Source organism: Vanacampus margaritifer, chromosome 20 (assembly GCF_051991255.1).
Source record: "Vanacampus margaritifer isolate UIUO_Vmar chromosome 20, RoL_Vmar_1.0, whole genome shotgun sequence".
NCBI lineage: Eukaryota > Metazoa > Chordata > Actinopteri > Syngnathiformes > Syngnathidae > Vanacampus > Vanacampus margaritifer.
Genome location: NC_135451.1, coordinates 2,564,073 through 2,584,120, shown reverse-complemented (window position 1 = coordinate 2,584,120; position 20,048 = coordinate 2,564,073). Strand labels below are relative to the sequence as shown.

The 20,048-nt window shown below is 42.0% G+C and overlaps 1 protein-coding gene across 1 annotated transcript in view; it reads right to left on the bottom strand.

Moving 5' to 3' along the window:
- The window catches only part of bmp6 (bone morphogenetic protein 6), a 63,227-nt gene that overhangs the window by 16,495 nt on the left and 26,684 nt on the right, over positions 1-20,048 (bottom strand). Inside the window, exons 2-3 of the mRNA XM_077554119.1 lie at positions 10,895-11,087; positions 40-188 (exon numbers count right to left, since the gene is read on the bottom strand). Coding sequence (XP_077410245.1) covers positions 40-188; positions 10,895-11,087 — 342 coding nt within the window. The remainder of the gene's footprint in view (positions 1-39; positions 189-10,894; positions 11,088-20,048) is intronic.

Here is a 20,048-nt window from a genome sequence, read left to right as displayed (position 1 = left end):
CCGGAAACAGTCCATACGCTGTGCAGTTCAATGACTTACCGCTGCTGGTCTCCACGCTAATCTGGAGGCCCAAGTTGTGCACTGGACTCATCACCCACAGGTTGCTGGTGGCCGTGATGTCAAACTCCAACCAGCCCTCTTCCAGTGCCCACAGCCTGCGAGACTCCAGCAGGAAAAGGTCAGACTCTCTGGGCGAGAAGAAAACAGAAACATATTTATTAATTTTAAAGATTTTCACCAACTCAAAAATTTTCTATACATTAAAATGTTCTTTGCAACCCCAATTAGTCTAAACACTGTATTCTGATTAATGTCATGTTGTCACACCGCGGTGAGGGTGTCTTGTCATTTCCTGTTTTATTGTGAAAAGTCTGACTCCTCTCGTTTCAGGTCACTTGCCCTTCCTCGTGTGGTGTTGTGTCAACCCTGATCCCTGATTGTTTCCACCTGTTCCCCATTACCCTCATGTGTTAAATAGTCTGCGTTTTCCCTGTCTTGTGCCGAAGTGTTTTCGTTTGAGCCACTGAAGCCTGCCATAGACCACAGCCTTGATACCCAATTGCCTTGTTGCCTTTATTGCCTTGTCTCGTGAGAGAACCTTTGTTTGTAATTTTGTATAGCTTAGTTTTGTTTAGTCATAGAGTGATTTTTGTTTTTGAATGTAGTTTTGAACTTCCTCCCTTTTGGAGCGCTTTCAGTTAATGTTTGTATAGTCTTTATTTTCTCCCTCTCATCGAAGAGCTTTTGTTTTGTTAATTAAAAGCTGCTTTACCCTCCACCTCTTCCTCTGCGTCTGAGTCCAAAAACAGCCTCGTTGTGTCAGAACACTTCGGCCAGCATGGACTCAGCAGAGAGAGAGCAATTGATCGCAGCTTTGCGGGCTCAGGATGCCCGTCTACGCCGACAGGAGGAGTTTCAGACCGCCATGGCAACGCAAATGACCGAGCTTTCAGCTCAGATTCCGGGTGCTCGAAGTCGCACCAATAGCCCTCCGTCCGAGCCAGAGACTCAAGCTACCTTGCCGATCCCACCCGTGCCATATACCGGATCAGGGATCAAGTTAGCCTCTCCTGAGCGATTCTCTGGAGAGCCAGGACAATGCAAGGCCTTTTTAACAGACTGTGACATTCATTTTGAGTACTCCCCCCAGGCTTTTCCCACAGATCGTTCACGGGTGGCTTTCATGATTTCTCACCTGACTGGAAGAGCCAGAGCCTGGGCCACGGCAGAGTGGGCCCGCTGTTCCCCACTTTGCAGCTCCGCCCCGAAATTCCGAGCCGCTCTTCAGGGAGTCTTTGACCCAGCCTGTTCCGACCGGGAAAAGGCCCGGCAGCTAAGCAGTCTGATCCAAGGAAGGGACTCCGTGAGTGACTATGCCATACGCTTCCGCACTCTTGCGGCAGAGAGTGGCTGGAACACCACGGCGCTCTACGACGTTTTCTCAAGGGCCTGGCAACGTCCATCCAGGAGCTTCTCATCGCAGTCGATCTTCTACCGGATTTGGACTCACAAATCGCCCTGGCCATACGGACGGATTATCGGCTGCAGGAGGTGACGCAGAGCCGCGCTCGCCGGACCAGGACAATGGAGGGCTTCCCGCGCTTCCCAACATCAGGGGGGTCAGCTCCTCTCGGATCCCTGTCAGTTCAGCGCCAACCAGCTCCCGCGCAACCAGAGGAAGAGCCCATGCAACTGGGCAGAGCGCGGATCTCGCTGGAGGAGAGACTGCGTCGACAGCGGGAAGGGCTGTGTTTCTACTGCGGGAACCGAGATCACCTCGTGGTCGCCTGCCCAGCCAAAAGGACCCAAGAGGTGAGTCAAGTCACGACTCCGGCGGCGGTTGCACGAAGACTCACGTCAGTGAGGATCAATCATCACACCACTCCCACAGACCTCTATGCCCTGATAGATTCTGGGGCCGACGAGAGCCTAATTGACTGGGGGCTGGTGAGACATTTAGGAGCCAAGACTGAGCCGCTAATCAAGCCCATTAAGGCTAGGGCACTGAATGGAAGTGAACTATTCATTATTACGCACATCACAGAACCCATCCAGCTCCAAGTCGGCAAACATAAGGAGCACCTAATTTTTCACGTTTTTCAGTCTCCTTCACGGACCCTGGTCCTAGGACACCCCTGGTTGTGTGAACACAATCCCCATGTAGACTGGGTAACTGGCGAAGTTCTGGGATGGGGAAAGAATTGTGTGAGCCATGGGATTGGTTCACCAAACCGAGAAGTAGACATCACCACGGTTGATCACATTTCTGTCAAATCCTTCACAGACGCAGAATACCCGAATTTGAGCACCGTGCCTCCATGCTACCATCACCTCCAGGAGATCTTCAGCAAGACCAAGGCCATGTTGCTCCCACCCCATCGTGCCTATGACTGTGCCATAGAACTGATTCCTGGTTCCACCATTCCCAAGGGACGCCTATATTCTGTTTCAGGACCAGAGAAGGCGGCCCTTAGGGATTACATCGAAACTTCCCTGAAGGTTGGACTGATTCGTCCTTCCTCATCACCAGCGGGAGCAGGTTTCTTTTTTGTGGGGAAGAAAGATGGTTCCTTACGGCCATGTATAGACTATAGCCCCCTTAATGACATTACGACAAAGAACCGCTACCCTCTTCCTCTCATGTCCTCCGTCTTTGAAAATCTCCAACAAGCCACGATCTTTACTAAATTGGACTTGCGCAACGCCTACCACCTCATTAGGATCCGAGAGGGGGATGAGTGGAAGACAGGGTTCAATACACCTAGTGGACATTATGAATACCTGGTCATGCCCTTCGGACTCACTAACGCTCCTGCAGTTTTCCAGGCCATGATCAATGACGTGTTGAGAGACTTTCTGGACCAGTTTGTATATGTTTATTTAGACGACATACTCATATACTCGACAGATCTAGCCACTCATCAGATCCATGTTTCCAAGGTTCTTCAAAGACTGCTGGAGCACAAACTGTATGTTAAGGCCGAGAAATGCGTCTTCCATGCTGAAACCGTCTCCTTTTTGGGTTTCGTCATAGCTCCGGGGAGGGTTCAGATGGACCCGGCTAAAACTAGGGCCGTGACGGAGTGGCCCACTCCTGTTAGTCGCAAGAAGGTTCAGCAGTTCCTCGGGTTCGCAAACTTCTACAGACGCTTCATCAGAGGGTTCAGCGCAATAGCTGCCCCTCTGCATGCCCTCACCTCCACTCTGGTGAGGTTCAGTTGGTCACCGGCGGCTGAAGCCGCTTTTGAAGCACTCAAGAAACAATTTGTCACAGCTCCGATCCTCATAGTACCAGATCCACAGCGGCAATTCATGGTGGAAGTGGATGCGTCCAATGAGGGAATCGGAGCTGTCCTGTCTCAACGCGCAGAGAAGGATGGAAAGATGCACCCCTGCGCATTCTTTTCACGACGATTATCCAAGGCCGAGCGAAACTATGACGTTGGGGACAAAGAGCTTCTGGCCGTCAAGCTTGCTCTGGAAGAGTGGAGGCACTGGCTTGAGGGGGCAAAGCATCCATTCGTGGTCTGGACCGATCACAAGAACCTGGAATACATACGCAAAGCCAAGAGACTCAACTCACGCCAGGCCAGATGGACACTGTTCTTCAACCGGTTTTCCTTCTCTCTCACTTACAGGCCGGGGTCTCAAAACGTCAAACCCGACGCCCTGTCCCGTCTCTACGATCCTGAGCCTGTAACTAAGGAACCAGAGACTATCCTTTCGCCGGACTGTGTGATTGGAGCCGTGACATGGCCAATCGAGAGGGAAGTGAAACAAGCCAACGGGGAGGCAACCCCACCAAAAGGGTGCCCGGCGAATAGACTATTTGTTCCAGAGCAGCTGCGCCCACAGGTGATCCATTGGGGTCACACCTCGCTTCTATCCTGTCATCCAGGAGTTCGACGGACAATTTACGCCATCTCCCGGCGTTTCTGGTGGCCTTCCATGGAGCCGGAGGTCTGGGAGTACATCGAGGCCTGCTCGAAACAAGACATCCACCAGATCACGCATGGGTCTGCTACAGCCCCTTCCCATTCCTTCCAGACCATGGGCAGAAATTTCCCTGGATTTTGTCACGGGACTTACTCTCTCCAAAGGAAAGACCACTGTTCTCACAGTAGTCGACCGATTTTCTAAGATGGTCCGATTCTTAGCCTTGTCAAAGCTTCCCTCAGCCAAGGAAACGGCTGAGGTCATGATTAAACGTTTTTCGAGTTTACGGGTTCCCTAGAGACATTGTGTCGGATCGGGGGCCCCAGTTTGTGTCACGCTTTTGGAAGGAATTTTGCCGCCTAATCGGCGCCAAAGCCAGCCTAGCCTCAGGGTACCACCCTGAGGCTAACGGTCAGTCGGAACGTCTCAACCAGCAGCTGGAAACCGATTTACGGTGCCTTGTCTCTCAGAACCCGGCATCGTGGAGCAAACACCTGGTCTGGGTTGAGTTTGCCCATAACTCCCTGCCCACCTCTGCCACTGGACTCACCCCCTTCAAATGCGTTTTTGGATACGACCCTCCTTTTTTTTCTAAGCTAGAGTCTGAGGCCTCTGTTCCTTCAGCCCATGCCTTGGTCCGTCGTTGCCATCGCGTCTGGGCAGCCGCTCGGCAGGTTCTGGAGCGCCAGAGGGACAGAGGCAAGCGAGCAGCGGATCGGAAAAGGAGACCTGCTCCAGTATACCAGCCAGGGAACAAAGTGTGGTTGTCAGCCAAACATCTGCATTTAAAGGTGCCATGCCAAAAGTTGGCGCCTCGGTTTGTGGGCCCATACCCCATCTCCAAGGTGATCAACCCGGCCGCGGTCCATCTTCGCCTGCCTCGGTCCCTGCGTGTTCACCCAACGTTCCACGTAAGCCAAGTCAAGCCAGTCAAGGAGAGTTCTCTGGTTCCGGCTCCTACGCCCCCGCCGCCTCCTGTGATTGTGGATGGGGGGCCCGTCTACAAAGTCAAGTGATTGCTGGCCGTCCGCAAGCGGGGCCGGGGCAGGCAGTTCTTGGTGGACTGGGAGGGGTATGGGCCCGAGGAAAGACAGTGGATACCTTCCCGCTTCATCCTGGATGACTCTCTAATTGAAGACTTTTTTAGGGATCATCCTGACCAGCCTGGGCCGTCAGGAGTCGGCCCTAGGGGGAGGGGTACTGTCACACCGCTGTGAGGGTGTCTTGTCTTTTTCTGTTTTATTGTGAAAAGTCTGACTCCTCTCGTTTCAGGTCACTTGCCCTTCCTCGTGTGGTGTTGTGTCAACCCTGATTGTTTCCACCTGTTCCCCATTACCCTCATGTGTTAAATAGTCTGCGTTTTCCCTGTCTTGTGCCGAAGTGTTTTCATTTGAGCCACTGAAGCCTGCCATAGACCACAGCCTTGATACCCAATTTCCTTTATTGCCTTGTCTCGTGAGAGAACCTTTGTTTGTAATTTTGTATAGCTTAGTTTTGTTTAGTCATAGAGTGATTTTTGTTTTTGAATGTAGTTTTGAACTTCCTCCCTTTTGGAGCGCTTTCAGTTAATGTTTGTATAGTCTTTATTTTCTCCCTCTCATCGAAGAGCTTTTGTTTTGTTAATTAAAAGCCATACATGTCAACCCATAAGGTTTGTCCGTATTTCTTACGGATTTTTAAGTGTTGCAAAAGCATACGGGCGCATTTGGTAATGAATACGGATTTAACTGTTTTCATAAAAATAATAATATTAGTATATATTGCTTACCCTTTTTAAATTTATTTAGTATTTACTGTCGGCTACGTGCTACACGTGTGCATAAGCTCGATTTAAACAACCGGTCACAAAATCTTGTCTATCGCGCGAGACTTCTAACAGTTTCCTGACATGCGCAGTTAAGAAATTTGTGTTAGCGCGAAAATTGCGAGTCGTTCGCAGTGGTTGAGAAAATGGGGGACAGGCCGGCCAAAAAAACAAGATACACCGGACGTTTTCGTTCGGAATGGATGGATTTATTTAAGGTAATTGGTCCGTCAAAACTTGGAGAAGAGTATGCATCATGTTCGCTTTGTTCACGGGACATTAAGGTTGCGGCATCTGGCATTTACGATGTCAAAGAACATTTGAAATCAAAGTTGCACGAGAGAAATGTGAAGCAACAAAAAAGTCAACCGTCCCTGTGATATTTAGAAATCTGTTTTTTCTTTGTGCAATAAAATGTCATTTGGAACAAGATACTGTCAATGTCTTCATATAAGAAAGAAAGTAAGGTAAGATTAATGTTATTGCATGAAACAGCTTTAGTATTGATAAAACTGACATAAGGATTTTTATGGGAAAATAAGGATTTTATGGGTTTGTAATACAGGTGGGACCAAATTAGGGTTGACATGTATGAAAAGCTGCTTTACCCTCTGCGTCTGAGTCCAAAAACAGCCTTGTTGTGTCACATGTGACTGTCTTGAGACTAGCTGTCACGCAATTTTATTGTGTTTTGTTTATGTTGGTGTTTTTTAATTACTTTACTTTGAACTCTGTTTCATTCAACATAGAATAATATTGTCTGCTTTATTTTACAAATGAATGAAATAAATGATTGAAATTGACAACAACAAAAATTAATTAATATTGTTTGTGGAATATAAATTAAGCAGCAAAATCTAACAGTTTTTATCCATCTTTTGTCACTTGCTGTGGACTGAAAATGACATCACAGTTGTTTAGGGCTCAGGTAATGACCAATCATGGCTCACCTGTTTTTTGAGTATGGTCATGTGATGGCTAAAAAAAATCATCTAGTCAGCGAATCTATAGTGTTCTGTGTTTTTTATTTTTTAAGACAAAAAAAAGGTTGTGTTTACCTTGACTAGTTTCAGCAGTTTCGGGGGGGTGGTCTACACATACAACATATTATTGTAAATAATATTTTGGGGTTGATTTCCCCTGTAAGACTAAATTAAGTAAGTTTTGCAAGAAAGGTTGACTGAAAGAAAGCTAAAAACTTTGCAATTAAAATATTTCTGGGATTAGGAGCACAATTTGAATAATGGCTGAAGGAGGAGTCAGATTTGGCCTCTTATAATGAACAAAATGTAACGTTTTGAAACGCTAAGGACTTTAGTAAATCATTACTTAATTTACAGTATTTCATTTTATTTTACTGCCCAATGGAGTTTGATATATAGGACAGTCAGGGCTGGACTGGCCATCTGGCATACAGGACAGATGCCGAGTGGGCCGGCCTCTTTTGAGGCCAATGCAGTGCTTTTTAATTATTATATTTATATTATTTTTCCTACATTTTACCCCAAGAGACTTGCCCACAATTCAGAGGCACTAGTTCAATAATCCAGTTGATTATAGATCTCAAACTGAAACATCATCAATAAACATCAGTGGCAGAACTCCATGTTAGGCAGGTGGACCTACGTCAAAATCCCAGGGACGATTTTTTTGCGCCAGTCTAGCGCCTGGGGACAGCTATTTTTCCTCTCAAGATTTTGGAGGAAAGTTTTAGACGTTGGACCAAGGTCAACTTCTTCTAGCAAACTCATCTAAGCATGCCCTTGGTACAAAAAAAGAGCCTACCCCAAACTGTTCCCACAAAGCATGGAATAGACCAAAATGTCATTTTAGCAGTATGCTTTGACAAATGATGGTGGAATTTGTCCCACTGAGCACAAGAGTGACTGAAAAGTGTTTAATGAGAAGACAGCAGAGAGTATGAGTGATAAGAGGGTCCGTCCTCCCACTGTGCCATTATAGTAGTAATAACACGGCGGGTCCGACGAGCCCTGCCTCTCAAAGTCACATCAAAAGCCCCACAATCATCCAGGTGTTCGGAGAATGCCCCTGCAGCACATCTTCATTGCTCATTAAGAGCGTATGCGTGTGACGACTTTCAGACGAGACCCCCTGTAATCCTCCCCGCCTTCCCATCAGGCTCGGTTCACGCATTTGGCATCGACGCAGCTGAAGTCCACCTGGCGGGAGTGACCGCGGGGGACAGCCGCCTGCAGGCTGGAGAGCCGCGCGTGAAAGCACTTTGTGACTGACTGCTTAAATGGACTGGAATAATAAGGTCAAAGGTCAACTGGTGAGTGCTTTTGGCTACAGTAAATCTCATTCAAAAGTCTTACCAGCAACTTTTGTGTGACTGAGCGTGGATCACAATAAGCCAAAAATGAGTCAATTTTCAGTATATTTCTAATCCTTTTTGGATCCATGAATAGTACACCTACATGGTGTTCTAATGTAGCGCTTCTTAACCTTTATTTAGCCAATTAAGGCATACTTCTTTAAATTTGAATAATCTTAAAACTTGCACTTGACAAACACTACATATATCCGAAAAAACGACTAAACTTAATTTTAAAAATGACGACGCATTTTCGAAAAAACGAAAACTAAAAATTAATAAAAACTAACAAACCTGATCTAAATTACAAAAATTAACTTACTGAATACACAGACCTATAATAAAAAATCCATAACCCTGGCAAGAGCATTTAATCGCTATGTCTGTCATATACGTCACTTGCATAGTTAGGTGAACACACAAGACACATTATGTTTGGTACTTTTATGTTTGGTACGGAAAATTTCAGGCCAATAAAATGAAAAGTTCCTGTACACCTTGATGACCTCACATGGCAAACTAGTGTACAATGTTCACTTTTCTAGTGTTATATCAGATGATATCACAACATTTCTTAATTAACAATGAAGTGATGGCAATTTCACCGCCATCCCATCCATTGTATACACCCTTATCCTGAATGGCTACTGCTTGATAGGCTTAAAAAAAATAAAAAATAAATCACATGCCATCAGAAAAGGCAAATGCAATCACTGTGTGAATAAATCAGTTGTGGTCTTTTGGGGCTGGCAAATGCAGCAACCTGCCCCTCGCTGCTTCCATGCCAAGCCAACCACATTTTTGACATTATGTTCACATTCCTCGCCTACTGTTAGCCAAAGCATGCGCCACAATCAAATGAAAAAGTACAAAGGGTGTCGGGCTAATTAGCCACTCTGTTATTATGTACCAGCTTCAAAACAGAAGTCACAAAGTTTGGAAAGCCAAACCTGCAAAACGTCAATAGATTCTCCGCTGAATGGATGATTACAAAAATGTGCAAAAGAAAAATAAGGAATTTAAGGGGGGGGGGGGGGTCACAATTTTAGGTTAATAAATTCTTAATTATAGGAAGAAAAAACATCCCAGGATGATTATGATTTTAATCAATTTTAATCTAATACTGTCAACCCAACAAATATTCATTTAAAGGTTTCATTTATTCAAAAATAATTAATGTGCAAAATGTTCACACAACAATAATGTATACCGATTCTAAATCGGTTTCAACATAAACTTAAACTTCATAGTTTGCACTTCAATGCCACAATTCAGTAGTTGGTAGCTATTGTAAACTTCTTGTAAACCACCCGCCCAGCATTCTGCCACTCGTGCAAAATTACAACTCACAAAAACATTTGGGTGTAACAGAAATAAGAATAGCTTTTAATAATCCAGAAGACAAAACTCGATTTCACAATTCAGCAAATTTTTAACTATTCGAATTTTAAAATGACAATATATTGAATTGATTCCATTTATTGCCCAACACTATACTATGCTCTACTATACTATACTATACTATACTATACTATACTATACTATACTATACTGGGCCTAATATGAGGAATTCTTAATACAAGAAGAGAATCATATTGTTTAGCTAGTCCTAATATGAGGAAAAAATAAAACAGTATTAAGTATGAGTTTAACAAACCAAAAATTCTAGTGAGAACAGTTTAATGTGATTGTGCAAACATTGGTATCTTCCTGAGAAAGAACTACACAAAGTGTTATCGCCACTATTATTGGGTTTGCTCAATCATCCAACTTGCTGTGTTTATCACAAATAATTAATGATTATATATGGCAAACTCTAGTCGATAGGAAGAGAGACAGATCAGCTGAGGGTCTCGGACTGTTGCGTTTAGGTTTGTGTGTAAGTTTCCCATTTTTCTTATCAGTGTGGCCATAATAGTCTTTTTTTTTTTTAACTATACCAACCAGGCTTGAATTAACATTAAGAAAAAAAAGTTTCCCAAAATAATACAGTGCTATATGGGCCCTTTAATCTGCAAATATCTGTGAAAATAAAAGGCTTTACCTCTTGGCTGGAGAGTACAAACCGCCCATTGTAGGGGTAAAGGAATGCAGAAAATAAGTAGCTCCTGATACTTGTAGAAACCCTTTGACAGCATGGACAAACAGACAATTGCCAGCATCTTTAGATGGACTTCTTAAATCCAAAGAGCTCCACATGGATCACTTTGAGCCTCAGAACATTTCTGGACCACACCCAAACATTTTGCTTTCTTGACAAGGGACGAAGGTCATACATCTACTGCTTTATTCTCAACCACTGCTGCAATACAGTCGCGCATAACAATGAGACACAGTGGACACTTACGAAACAAAAAATGTGCCTTTACAAAGATTATGGACAGTTCAGAAACTGCTTTTGTACTGGCTGACATCAGACTCGCTGTGCCTAATGTGGCCACTGAGTGTATAGCATGACCCTTCTCAGCATGTCAGCGTAAACTTTCACTGGGAAGGCCTGATCAAACACAAATATTACTCCAAAATCTCCCTGGATGTTTATGTAGTGCTGCAGATGCAATGTAAATGTTTGTCATGTATTAGTTCTGCGTGTTTGGGGGGGCTAGGCAGATTTTGAAGCGGTGCTATTTCAGTGAGAAATGGCTTTGCTCGATTTCACATTGTAAACATGGCCTGAGAACGAGCGAGAGAGAAAGAGCGAGTGTGTGTAACACTGCAGAGAAATCATAATCCTCACATTTCTGTATTATTATTTTAGTCAAAACCAACCCTCATGTTGACTCAAATGTTCTCCCCTTGCATAGTGCACAGTGCGCTACCTGTCCGGGTGCTCCTTGACCACTTGGTAGACTTTGAGTAGGAAGGTGTCGTTGCAGAAGGCTCGGCTCACGCACTCCTTGTAAAGGCGGAACTCGGCGGCGGTGACAGCCTCGCCCTCTGGGATCTGCGACAGGTTGAACTTATACTCTTTGTGATGACGCCGCTGCGGGGAGAGCTCCCGGTCCTGCTCCACTGTGCGATGGAGAACACACAAAGACGATGTTCATTACCAAGAGAACATAAGATGATTGATCAATTTTACACATGAGAGTAAATAAAATATAAAGAAATTGGAATTGCACACAGAGTTTCTCCTCAATTTTATTTTTAGTTTTGATTCATTAGAACTTATGAAATGTGGTTAAAATAACCTAAATAACAGTCCTGGGACAGGATAACACTGGGGAACAATTTGTTATTGGGGGGGGATTCAATTTAATTGGATTGTTTTGCTGATTGAAATTAAAATTGGCTTATTCCTAAATTGCAGCAAGTTTTGTTCTAACAAGTTTTTTTTTCTCTCCACGGTTTACCCTCAAAATAAGCAAAAATTCCACTGATTGCTGTGGAAAGACTGTTAGTAAGGATAGCCGATTACAGCTGGACTAATACAGTGACAACTTGAGATGTCCAATAGGTCAGTCCTATCAATATCTGCAAACAGAAAGCTAGCATAGTAGCAATTAAGACGATTAATGCCGGCTTTTTTCTTGCACAAAACGTTGTAAGCTCTATTTCGTTTTATGCAATTTTTTTTAGTTTTCAAAGCTTGTAACTACTGTAACAGGGACCCATAGCTCAAAAACTTGACGTGAGAGAAACTGGGATTCAGTTTTGGGTTCCGCATCCCAAAACTAATAAAAAACATATGTCAGGTTTACTTTACAAAAATTGAGTTCCTCAGTGTAATTCCAAATGCCGCACAACAAACTAGTTTATGCACCGGTTACTGTTTTTCAGTTGACTGTTTATTCCGTTTTCATGGCCTACAAGTGTTTTTTTTATACAAATATTTCCTGCTATTTTGACTTTACTTACTAGTTAGCTTAGGCTAGTGATAGACTACAGCACATTCTAAGTTATGAACATATTGGCGATACATCACAGCTGTAGAAACGAAACACCATCGAAAACCGAAGACTCCCTATAATTAGTCCATGCCCCCTTGAACAAGGAATGTATTGTCGTAAATAACCATAATGTAATTTCATGTAGCCGTCTTCCAGTTGTTCATTTTCCAAAAATGGTCAGCTCTAACATAATAGCTACAGTGAAAGGTATGTGAACCCTTTGGAATTTCTTTAATTTCTGCATAAATTAGAAGAATATGCACAGTTGGCAAATCCATGTCCAGAAAGTAAAAACCCATCTACAGTTTGGCTTTAGCCACAGGGGCATCTACTCAAGCGACAGACAAGAGCTCATTTACATATCTTTTGAGCTTTAACTGATGGTCTCAAGTTGTTCTAAAAAAATATCTTAATAAACTTGTGAATCCACGTTTCCATTGATGATAGCAAGCTGTCCAGGCCCTGAGATAGCAAAGCACAACCATACTATAATACTGATTTCACAGTTAGGCTAAGGTTTTGAAGTGTATGTTCCACCCAGTTATTAAATTCAAGGGTTCACATATTTACATTACTTCCATTAAAAATGTGAAAACATATAGTTGTTTGTGTGATATTTAGTTTAAGCAGACCATTTGTTCGTCTTTTGATTTAGATGAAGACCAGACCACATTTTATAATCAATTTGAGAAATTCCAGTCAAATTACTTTTTCCTCCCACTGTAATTACCGTTTGAATGGCACTAAATAAATTATAAAAAGGTTCAAATTGAAGATAAAGATCTCGTTTTCAAATCATGTTGAAAGCTCAATACACAGAATGTGATTCAAGTAAAATTGTGAAGTGTGTTCTGCACACACAAACATGTCTTAAGCGACACAAGAATGAATCCAAAGTATTGTCCCGACTGGACCATTTGTCTCCCGTTTGTTTCCCAATTAGTTACCTGCTATCAGCAACTTTTTTCCCGGGTGGCACCAAACCCAGAGTCATCCACTTCTGTCAACATGAAATGCTGAAACCCAGCAAGAGGGTCTGCTTTTAAGTTCAACATGCGGCCTAATGTGCTGTGTGGCCGATTGATTCCTATCTCAGATTAGGCTTTCTCTGCAGCCACTTTGACAAACGGATAACGACAAGCGCAATAAGGGATGCATAAATAGCAAACGTTACAACCTCAAAAATGTGCTCAATGCTGCAAAACACACACATACACACACACACACACAAAATATGCAAGTTAATTGATTGTACAGATCATTCAAGACAAGACAAACAACCACCCACACACGCACACAAGTTGCTTGTTTTCACTGAGTGCACTGAGGTTGAGAAAACTGCACTTTCCTGACCGCAGACTGGAAGTGCAGACGGACTGGGAACCAAAGATGGATTTATGCAACCCGATGAGTTTTTTTACATGCAGCATGAGTCAGGCCCCATAATTGTTACGTACACGTCAAACCGTGCGTGGAAGACGCCACTAGCCACACAATTGTTTGGATTTGTAAATGCAATTCCCCTCCAAAAAAAGAAGATTTGGCACGCGCGGGTGTGTCATTAAGTACGTTTTTAGGTCATATGTGAGCAAATAAGGAACACACAAATTTGCTCACGTTGCAGACATAGCCACACACACTTCAGTGTTCAAATGCCAGTTTCAGAATGGGCGTACCGCATTGCTCACTGCTTGGTATCAGACAACACAAACGCCTCCAAATCATTGATAATTACCGCAGCGTATTTGTAGTGATGCTACATTGTTGGTCAGCTGACAGTGGCATGAACTCATTATGGCTTACTATTAAATCAATCTACATATATATATATATATATAATTTATTAGTTTTAATACTAACTACATTTTACATTTTTTTTCTTATTTTTTTTGTGCTAATGACGCGAGTGCCCTAAGTTACGGTACTTGGACCAGCAAATAACGACTGCCTGCATGATATAATAATTCCAACTTTTCTGATGCATTAGACATTTGTTAAAAAAATAAAAATACCAGAATATATTAATATAAATTCATAACGTGTCGTTTTAGTCATTCTGTACATGAATAAAATTTACATAATAGGGTTATTTTTATCATTTTTATGCTCCATTCTACATGTCATTAGGTCACAGGTCTATTAAGTCAATATTTTACATGCCATTAAAGAGATATTTTATTTCATATTATTTTTGAAGACTTTCACAGGCCAAACATGAGGTAAGAAGTTCTAATCTATTTCTGCAACAGAGCCAGGCTCGTTAAGTCTTTTTACGATGTGGGGAACCGCCCAGAACGAGCCAGTGACACATTTTGCACAAATACTGCTGTGGCTTCATTATAGTTCATTGGTAGAGTTCCAATGCTAAAACCCGTTAAAAAGAAAACATGACACATGATGGCACATTGACCACACTTTTAGCAACATCATGTGTGCACATGTGTGAGGTCACAATACTATTTGAAATGATTTTATAACACTGCCAGCAACACCTTGTGCCAGGCTTGGAATGAGATACCGTGCAATATCTTCTTGATCTGACTTCATGGCTTGTTGATAAACTTGGTGTAGGTGTAAAAAGGTGTCAGCATTATCACAAAGGGAAACATTAAATTTGAGGAAGCTTTTTTTTTTTAAGATTTCCTTTAAATATGTCCATTTTATACCTTGGTGAAATGTAGGGGATCGCAGTCTACTGAATGCTAAGTAGCAAGGCAGATGCTTCTTTGTCTTCTCAGTTTAAAATAAAAAAATGTAGTTTTGCTGCAGTGTATTGCAACCTTAGCAACCAGTGTCAAATCTTTACCATCTATGCATCCATCCATCCATTTTCTGAACCGTTTATTCCTCACAAGCGTCGCGGGGGGTGCTGGAGCCCATCCCAGCTGGCTAAGGGCAGTAGGCGGGGCAGACCCTGAACTGGTTGCCAGCCAATTTAGGGTACACACTGACCAACAACCATTCACATTCATAATTATAACTAGGGACAATTTAGAGTGTTCAATTAAGCTGCCATGCATGTCTTTGGAATGCGGGAGGACACCGGAGTACCCGGAGAACATGCAAAGTCCACCCAGGAAGGCCGAAACCTGGACTCGATCTCACGTCCTCTGCACTGGGAGGCAAACGTGTTAAACAGTCAGTCACCGTGCCTCCTCAAATCTTTCCCTTATATCCAGGGGTGAAAGTGGCTAGAACCTCAGACCACCAAAATACAAAGAAAACTGTGTATGGCACAGTTAACATACAATAAAACACAACAAGTCTTACACATGCATTAGGCTGCTGCAACAAGGCATATGTGAAAAACTTATATTATATTTATTTTTTCAATGATGTGCAAAACAACAGATAACAACGACGTGACTCGTCAGATACACAGAGAACGGAGCCATTAGACAGCACTCCTTGGAATAAATAAATAATAGATATTGGTGGATTGCGCTACACAAGCACATTGGAACAATTCAGAAGCACTTTATGATATGTTCACACCAAAATAGGGGGAAGTGTTCCGCTGTTGTGCTAAAAGTATTTACCCCAAAATTGCATCCCTTGCCGTGGGATATTATAACTTTTACCACAGAAAAGTTTCTAAGAAAAGGTTCTTTGTAAACAGATATTTAAACTTCAAACATCTGGAACAAAACAGAAAAACAGTAACATTCAGTGTCTGAGCTTTTTCTATGTATATCTGCGTGCAGTCATTGAATGCACCTAGTTTCCACTGCAGAGCAAGTGCTTGCTTTTCTTTTGCTTCTCTGCTATAAATATATTTTTTCTTGTTTCAAAATAAAGCCCACATGTGTTTTTGTGTATTTATTGAAAAACATGCATATCCCGCAGGAGGGGATACCATTTTTTTACGGGGGTAAGTGTTGTTGCAGTCCAGTTGACAACAGACAGGACGCTGTGTGTGACGTAGTCCATCCCCGAAGCCGATATGGCACATATTTCAGCCCATCAGGCCACAAACGCGTCTTCCGCGCCGTCCCACGCACACGCTCGTCTGCGCTAAATTGTCTGTAATCATCTTCTTTAACTACCCAACACAGTTGCTGTAATCTGAAAACACGTCTGCAAATATCCTAATGGATGAATAGGGAAAAAAAGAGAGAGATGATGACATGTTGACTCGGGAAGGCTACCGAATGAATAATACTAAACTCTCTCAAAAAAAAAAATCAAGTGAAGTGAAACGAGTATTATATTGTGGTGATGTTGTAGGTTCAAGTAAAAAAGAAAAGAAAAGCATGGAGAAACTTGAAGACTCCTCCTGAAGTACTTCCCAAACTCCCGGACCCAGCTCTTCCTGTTATGTCGCTAAGCAACCAGCAACAAATGTGGCAAATTCGAGTAGAGCCGCTGTCCTCTCTGAACCTTACCCCACGGTGTACACCTCACAAAACAAGTGCGGTGTCCATTGTGGTGTTTACACTAACATTGTATAACCATTTTTTTAATATATGATTGTTTTTACCCACTCAGCATCCATTCCTGCTTTCTCATTCTGGAAGTGGATATCGTCCATCTGTGATCCCTTCTCTAGTTGTCTTCATTCATTTCCCAAATATGTTTTTTCAGAGTTTTCCCTTGCTCGAATGGGAGGTAGATCATGGGACGTAGCATGATCTCTGTAAAGTATGAGCTTCTGAAGCTCTTTCAAACTCTTGTGATCAAGAGGGCAATACTTGAAACTTGACTCTTACAATCCCATTTTTAAAGAAGCAAAGTGTATCTCATTGTACACACGAAAAAAAACGTGGATATGATGAAAATGGAGGAGGAAAGAACGTTTAGGATGTAATGAGAGCAGAGGAGACACAGACATGAGTGAAATGAAGAGTATATGCAAAATTACTTTGCTCCTCTAATGTAGCATTGAATAGAAATTATTTTCATATTACTGCAATAACTATACAGTGCAGTAAAATGAGTTTACCAGCTCTGCTCTATTCATCACATAGCATAGCATGTGTCAGGAGGTATGAAAATAAAAGCGCACTCATCAACAACTAAGCAGTCTCTTTAGCCTTGCTGAAAATGTGCAGTCAGAAATATGTAGTACAGAAGCGTATTGCAGGAAAAATTACTCTGAAAAACCGAAAAAAAAATATTCAGAAAAATAGGGGGGTGGGGGTTTATTTTTTTTTTAAAACAGGAAGAAAAAAAATCCCCCAAAAAGGGCACCGGCTTCTGTTTTTTTTCTGAGTTTTTTCTGAGTTTTTTTTTTTTTACCTCTGAACTCCAACTTCAGACTGACTTTTTTTTTTTTTTTTTTTTACCTCTGAACTCTAAGTGACTTTTTGCAGACTCGCTAATGGCGGACATTTTCCCGCATGCAATACGCTCTTTGTAGAAACTTAACTGTTAGCTTATCAAAATCATGCTGATCGATTGACATGTTCATACTTACATACATACTTACCTCAATTGATGGTATGCGGGAAAGTGTCTGCCATTAATGAGTCTGCAACAAGTCACTTAGAGTTCAGAGGTAAAATAAAAAATGAAAAAAATACTCAGAACACCAGCTTCTGTTTCTTCAGAGTAATTTTGTCTTTCTGGTTTTTTGAATATTTTTTCCCCCGTTTTTCGGAATTTTTTTTCTTCTGTTTTTCTGAGTAATTTTTCCTTCTGTTTTTCTGATTATTCTTCCCTGAACACCCCTCCCCCTTTTTCAGAATATGTCTTAATAACTATTCAGTAAAATATTCAGTAAAACAGGAAAAAAAATCTGAAAAACTGACAGTTATACAGGACACAGGATGTTTTTATTTTTTCAAGTGAATGCTTCCGTAATAAAGCACTGAATTATTTAAAATGTTTCCCCCCCACCATTTCAGTTGTCTAAGAATTTCAGTCTATACTAGCAAAATAGACCCCTGCACGTCAAACGACATCAGTGAAAGAAACACTGTAAGCTTGCTACGCGTGACTGCAATTGGGAGTGTTTCTGCTCTTTGTAGTCAGGAAACCGGTGCTATAAGCTCAGGGGCCAGGGTGCAAAAATGAAGGCTCTAGAGGTCCGCAGAGACTCATCATTATAGTGTGTGTCTTTGGAGACTCAGATTTTCTCTTGACCTGGCATCAAAGGACAAAGCGGCACCAGTTTATGTCCACAGAGTGTTGAAACAACATAAACATGTGCGCTGACTTGAGTGAAAGCACACACACACACACACACACACACACACACACACACACAAGCAAGAGTGTGGGCGGTTTTGCACGCACGCACACACACACACACACACACACACACACACACACACACACACACACACACACACACACACACACACACACACACACACACACAAGCAAGAGTGTGGGCGGTTTTGCACGCACGCACACACATACACACACACACACACACACACACACACACACACACACACACACACAGGCCCAGAGGTCAGTGATGCGAGAATCGGGGTCCAGGCAGGATCATTCGTCCATAGCGAGGATATGAGGCAATGAGGTCAAACCATTTGTAGACTGGCGAGCCCCAAAAGCAAACAGAAAACAGCTTTAAAGTGCATGTGCATCGAAGTGACAGACAGCTGGGTTAAGTGCTCTTTAGGCAGGACACTTGAAAAGTAACAATCTGCAATAATAGCTTAAATGTGAATGTCAGTGTTGCAATGAACTGGCAGCAGCTGGAGCATGAAAAGCGTTGACATTTATCGCTAAGCCAGCAGGTGCGGGCCGTCTCTTCTGTGGAAGCATTCCTGCACTTGACAGGAGCTGATGTGTTTTATGTATTGAGCTGGTTTGTTTGGAATAAGACTAAAAAGTGATTGGTGTTTAACATTTGTGGGCTCAAATCAGATTAAAATACATCAGGTAATGTCTGGAAAAGGTCCTTTAGCTCATTTGCGTGGATTGGTTGCAACTTTTCAAGACAAGGAATTGTATTTTCTCACTCAAATTCAAGTAAAAATAGACACCACGTGCCTTACTATAAGGCCGGGGAAGTGCCATTAAGTAAAGAACATTTATCTAATTTAGGAGTAAATTGATGAAAATGAAGGCAACATACTGGGAAACTTCCAAAATCAAAATTCAATTTCATAAATTCAAAACCACGCAGCGTAAAATCCCGTCCATAATAGGGATGTAATGATATCCAAACAACACGATACGATAAATGAACCTCACAATAATGTGGGGAGGTTGGCGATATAAAAAACTCACAATACAGTGTAAAAACTTTAGATATTGCCCCCAAAAAGCTTTATTTTTTATTTTTTATCATTTGCTGGTAAGACTGCTTTATATAACCACCACAGTGGCCAAAACATTCCCAATTAAAATTAAACTGCACTAATAAACTAACCACCAGAGGGCACTACAACTGCACAACTGGAATACAACCTTATTTTTTTAACAGATATGCTATCGTGATTCGTGAAATTACGATAATGATATTGTGACAATTTTAATATCGCGATATCACGATATTGTCATTCCATCCGTTGCCAATAATATACATTTTTCCCCATATAAAAAAAAGAAAGAATTATAGTCATTTACTGATACCTAGAGTTTGTAGAAAACTGTTTCATTCTAACATAATATTTATTGTCTAATGTTTAAAATGTGTGTAGTAAAAAGTGTCTTGTTTCAAAAAAATTATTGCGTGTACACGGTGGGCAAAATTAGTGAAGCCCACAGCAGCAACAATTGTTCATGCTATCCATGACGGAACATTTTGTATACAAATCATGTTTCATGTGAAAAATCAAGTAAAATTTCAGAAAAAAATGGCAATATCAGCAATAAACAAAAAGCTTGTTTCACTTTTATTAAAGAATAAATGACAATCATATTTGATATACCCACAGGAATTATCAATAATCAATTAATTGTCAAAAACATGAATATCTCTAAAACTAGAGCCGAATGGTAATTTATGGACTCAGCACATTATATATTTATATTATATTAATATAAGAAAGGTGGCCAGTGTAATAAAGGATGCCAGAAAATCAGGGGAACATACTAAACACAAGTGCAAAGGAAAAAAAACAGCATTTAAAGGATAATTTTGGGGGTTCGTATTATATATGGGACTTTG